This window comes from Crocuta crocuta, unplaced genomic scaffold, assembly GCF_008692635.1.
Source record: "Crocuta crocuta isolate KB4526 unplaced genomic scaffold, BGI_CrCroc_1.0 scaffold112, whole genome shotgun sequence".
NCBI lineage: Eukaryota > Metazoa > Chordata > Mammalia > Carnivora > Hyaenidae > Crocuta > Crocuta crocuta.
The window spans coordinates 1,660,551-1,666,550 of NW_027528818.1; the positions used below are offsets into that span (position 1 = coordinate 1,660,551).

The following is a 6,000-nucleotide window of genomic DNA, read 5'->3' on the forward strand; positions in this document are numbered from 1 at the left end:
TTAAAAATTTGTCTTGAGAGCAATTTCTGAAAGATAATTATCCTGGAATAGTAAAGAGCCTTCCGTGCTGGGGCGAGGGCTGAGGCGAGGATTACCATCTTACCTGCCATACTTCAGAAAATGGTCAACTGTGTGCCAAGGATCAGTCTGGCTAACAAACTGATTAACATAAATTAACACAAAGAGTGTGTTGTTATAACGCACTTTGGGGACAAGTATTTAGGATGATTACTAGCATTTGACGGATGCAGGAGAAGCCCCCGCCTCTTGCTGCTAGCGCCTTTGGCCTGTCCCTGGAAAGCACCCTTGCTGCCCTCTCTACCACGGGAGGAGAGCTTTCATCTGGTTATCTTTCAAGGCAGCCTGGGTGGCCACCAAAAGCACTTGACATCTTGATGCACTTCAGCAGTTTTACATATATACAAACTTTGTAGAAAAATAAATTTGTCATTCGTCACCACATATGTTGATCTGGGGAGCGAGGTGCTTGCAGTTCTGGCTCCTGCGCTATTCGCTACACTCTCTCTTCTGCTGGATATTGCTTTTTGTTGTTTGTTTAGGAAGCTAAAATAACTTCACATAGCTGGAGACCTTCTGGGTGAGCCCTTAAATCCAGCATAGTTGTATTTATCTCGGGTAGATAAAGGCAGAGGAAAATGTTAAGTGTCGGTATTCTTTTCAACTTACATTGGTAAAGACAAACCTTCAAGACTTGAAATTTGCAGCAAACCTTTATGGTACCTAATCTGTTGTCGCTTCTCGGCAGGCCTTCTAGGCAACCGTGACCTATTCTACTTTGCTTTTGGGGAACATGATAAAGAGGAAGAAACAGCTGGTTTAGGAAAAGCCTTACAAACATGGCTGTGGTTTATAAAGACAATAATAATATTTTCACATGAATGGGTTTAGATACATGTTATGGTACACCAAAGGAAGCAAGCAATCCTAGTCAAAATGTTTTCTTAGGTTATTGTGAGAGCTTTATAAAAAAATATCTACACTTCTCTGGGTCAGAGAAAAATGCAAAATATGCATAGCAGTTAAAAAAGTTCTCCAAGGGCATCCTACAGTTCTCAAGGCTTGTCTTTTCCTTCAATGCCATTTAGTTTTATAAACTGTTAGCTTCAGTAGATTTGTTTGTGTGTGACTTTGCTTAACTAAACAGAATCTGTCTCGTTAAATTCTTTTGTATCTCTCTGTTGATTCTTCCAACTAAAGCAATAACAACCAAAGTTTACAAACTTTTGATGGTAAAATTAATCCATGTCCAAGAATCTATATGTTTATTAGGGTCCAAAATATGGTAGTGAGCAGGTATATTCGTGATAGTGTCAACCTAAGCACTGCTTTATCTATCCTATCACTTCCTCACGGCACAACTTTGGTTAAGGCATTAACTTCTCCTGAAGCTCAGTTATTCTCGTCTGTCAAATGGGGATGACTCCACTTTTCGTACCTGCAGCATAGAGTTTTTGAGGAGCAAATTAGTCATTACATGTAAAGGTGCCTTGTAAGCTGTTACTTTTTTGGATGTCTAATGATACTTTAATTAAGGGAATACTACCTTAAAAGTCTGTGGACCATCTGTACTTATGTATCAGCTATGCAGAAGAGGAGGCTGCCTTGATATTGATGCTAATGGGTGAAGAAGACATCAAGAAATTTGTACTGATAATCCATTGTGTGCAGATTACCAACTGTATTATCGCTTTAACAAGAAATGTAAAACATCCCATCAAAACCAACATACTGTTTGTAGACTGAAATCATAGTAATCCTTTTGGCAGCAGTGAAAGGTTACAAATTTGTAAAGGTTAATTGTGAGGCAAAAATAGTTATTTTGGAAGGTGAGATAAATTTCACACTCCCAGAAGCAAGCATTTAAGATCAGGTATCTTGTAAGGATATTCTGCAGTAGTTTATTTAATTTATCCATTTTTTTTTTTTTTTTTTACCTGGGATATGGCCTCGGCAAGTATAAAAGAATTCTTTGCAATAGTCTTTGCAGAGCAGGGGAAGTACAAGATCTCTTTCCAAGGCTTCTCTTTCAGGTGAGTTGAACAGGCTCTGAGAATGTGGAGAGCAAAGCGCACATTTGATTTCCTCCAGTAACTTCCCACATTCTGTGTTGTTGGTAACAGAAAATATCTGAAAGCCATAAATCAGAAACAAACTTCTTTTTATTCATGTGAAGTTAGGTTTAGTTATGGGTTTTTCTTTTGTAATCACATAAGTAGAATAGTATAATTTAGCCAATGCAGTTGTCTGAAAAGAATTACCATGTCAGAAACACAGGATGCTTTTAATAAGGATAGAAGTACAGTCTCAGGCTGGGATGGGGGAGCAGAGGGTAAGGATGCACAAAAGTGCTTCTTACTCTTGCAAATCAAAGCCAGTTTATCTTTTGGGTATGAACCATTAAATGCCAATTATATTGAGACCATTTAACCCTTTATCCTTTTACTCTGCGTCAAAGTGCATAGTGACTAATATTTGACTTTAAAATTCTAAATACCTTTATCCAATTGTATATAATGCAAAAATTTTTAAGAGATGATCATTTCTGTCTTAGGTAGAAATGTTTTTCACTCTTAACATTTCTAATATGATGTTCTCAAAGATATTACTTGAATTACATTTTTCTAATTTCAGTTCATTTTCAGTCTACAGATTGCATAGGGAAAGTTTCCTAAAGTGCGGGGAATGTTACCTTTTCGTGTTGTAGAAAAATAATATCTGAAGTTGAATAAAACTGGTTTAAAACCAATTTTTATTATTCATTTTATCTTAGCCAGGAAAAACTTTCTAACTAGTTCCTCAGGTATGTTATATGCATGAATAAACACAGGAGTTTAATAAAAGTGCTTTTGTATAGGATTTAGTAAGTTTTAATAAAGAAAAGGAAGACTTTTATCTTTGTTTATACAGTATTATGTCTTTTTTTCAGTAAGACCAATTTGGAAGTTACTGATTCACTGAAGTTAGTAATTTGTAGATAAAATAGGTCTTGGTGTCTAGTACTAACTCTAAAAAACTAACTTCAGGAGCTCCTCTAATAAGTCTAGAAGACAATACCAGCAGAATATTTGAGACATGAAATGTAATGCTGTCTAAGCAAGCATTTATTATTCATAATAAAATACATCATAATGGGAATGAATTTTATACCTTTTCTCTGTTTATGTAACTATATTTATACTTAATTATTTCTTTAGAACTAGGAACTGAAATTAACATTTGAAACTCTAGATCACTATTCAAAGCAAATACTTGATTCACAAGTTGAGGTTCTAATTTGAGTAAATGGCATGGCTTCTATTTTTTTAGGATAAAGATATTCTAGGTGATCATAAAATTTGGACCTGAAAGAACAAAGCAGCTAAAAAAAAATCATTGAATACAAGCATGCTGAAATTTCAGCTTGCAGTAATTAAAAGCTCCACAGAATTCACCCTATTATATATGTACATACATATGTATACATATGTATATGTATGTACATATATATGCTTTGTATTGTCACTGTAACATTCAGAAAAGTTATTATTAATCACAATTATATTTACATGCTGATTTTTATCAATTTATTTAAATGACAATTGCTTAAATGGTTAAAGTTTTCTAAAAGGAAACATACGCCAGACACTTAGAATTTGCATTCCAAGAATGTTTTAAATGTCTTTTATTGTCCATACTCTGGCAGACCTCACCAGATCTATTCAATATTAATACTGTTCAACTTTGTTCTGTTTGTTTATCGTACAGCAGTCCCCTAAGAACAAAACAACTGCAGGATGCTGAAGCCACCTTTTTTGCTGGCTGGGAAACTGGAATGTAATTACCTTTGGTTTTATGGAGAATATGCATACTTCCATTTTTTATAGCTGAAACAAAATGATCCCCGTATACTCTCCCAGCTGCTATCCAGGAAGAGCTTGATTTTAGTGCCTAAAGAATTTTGTCTTTTACAATTTTTGGAATGTGTCCTGGCCACAAGATCTCTCATCAAAAGTTTCAGAAATAGGATTCAATAAATTATCTGAAATCGAGTATAATATTATTCTTTGTAAAGTTTCATGCTGTTCCGGCCCAGCAGGATGGTAACATTTTGCTCTGTGTGAGGTCTGCAGTGTAAATACCTATTTGAAGATAGATAGAGCCATCATTCTGGCTTTGGTTTCAATGAACCAATAGTCTTACTGAAGTCAATTAAAGTGACTCAGCCCAAGCTGCAACTCTGTTTTAGACAGATGAGTACTGGTGTGTGTAGGGTATTTTCTCTTCTTTTTTGCCAATGTGCTTGTGTTGATCTAGGTCCTTAACTTTATGCCTGACAATGTCATCAATCTTAAGAAGAAATTTAAGCTAATTTCCTGTTTCGATTTTTAAAAGCTATATATGAAACCATCAAATTATAGTGGTTTAAACTAAATATACTTTGAAAGTCATGTAAAACTTCGAAACATTATTACAGCATGCCTAGTAATGACTGTGGCTGTTGCTGACTAATTTATAACATCTGCAGGTCATCCTTTAATCTCTGGCCACAAGAAAGTAAAATTCATAGAAGAAAGGTAAGATAAATACTGGAATACACAGTGAAGCGTGGCCTACCACTATAGCTTATCAACAAATAGTAAAATGGGTGACAGAGACCTTCTGTATTTCTCTTTATTTATCAAGTAACTGAACAAAGAGGATAAAAAGGCACCCACATGGTTTCGATGAGCAGACAACAGGAGAAAATACATGACAGTATATTAAGATGTCGCCTTAAGATCACTCTGTACACAAAAAGTTATTTCTAAAAATCATATGCCTACAAGGTTGTTCAGCTGCTGGGCGGAATACATGCGTCTCTGCACTATAGTGCTGGATTATGTCATTAAAGAGTTCAGTTTCAATTTTAGGCTAATATGTAAATAGATCATTGTACTAAGGCAGCTGTTAAAGGGACCCCAGGATGAGTTATTTGTTTAGTTGGATGTGTTCAACAATAGCCTTTGTCCCTGAAAGAGCCAGAGCAAACAAATGATTGTAAAAGGGCACACTTGAAAACAATTACTTTTCACCCATTCCTTGACAGCTTTGGCTGTGAAACCACCCAAGGTAGAGAGAGCTTCTATGCCTCTCTGTGGCTACAAGTTAAGTTTTAGAAATGGGGGTATTTCAGTTGGCTGCGGATTCAGTTTGGCTAGTGGGAATGAGGTCCTTTTAGCATGCTGTATTTAGGAACTGCAAAAATACTGCCAAGACAATATAACTTCCTAAATTTTGGCAGTATTTGTTTATAATGGCAGTCAACAATCTCGTTACGATACACAAAAAAATTAAAATGTACAGTAAATTAAAATATAAAAGCATAATACCATGGCCAAAGAATTGAACTCAATGCTAGTTCATTACATTAAAGAAAACGTGTCAGTTTGGAGTCTGGATTTAATTGCACAGCTGGGCATGCTCCAATATTCCTACCTATTTTGCTACTATCTGTCTATAAAGTTTCTTCCCATAGAAGAAAGATGTGCCTATAGTTTCTTGAAAAGTTGCAGAAATCTTTCTGGAGATTTTTTATTTTCATAAACAAACGCGGGCCCTTTCAAACAGCCATCATCTCTCCTGTACACACATGAAATAAGACCCTAACATATATTATAAGCCAGGAAGGCTTAGTGGAAAACAAGGAAACACTGAAGTTTATTATAAAATAACATGTTTTAAAAACTATTAAAACTTGAGAGCTAACATAGGTCAAGAATGCACATGCATAGCTATATCACTTCTCTGTTTTGAACAATTTGAGTATTGTTGGTTTATAAAGCACTTGTAATGGAACTAGCAAAGTCTAGTGTACCGAATTTAATTCAGACACATTTTCCAAATGAGTAGGGGTTTGTTGGAGATTGGAAGCACGTAAAACGGAAAGGAATGCAGATAGCTAACGTGGCAGATTTCTTCTTAAAGAGTGATTTCTTAAAAAAAATTTATATAACTCATCTT

General features: G+C 35.2%; 1 protein-coding gene across 1 annotated transcript in view; it reads right to left on the reverse strand.

Annotated features, from left to right (window-relative positions):
* Nucleotides 1–6,000, reverse strand: part of HHIP (hedgehog interacting protein) — a 95,211-nt gene that overhangs the window by 86,528 nt on the left and 2,683 nt on the right. The window contains exon 2 of the mRNA XM_077755927.1: nucleotides 1,956–2,148. Coding sequence (XP_077612053.1) covers nucleotides 1,956–2,148 — 193 coding nt within the window. The remainder of the gene's footprint in view (nucleotides 1–1,955; nucleotides 2,149–6,000) is intronic.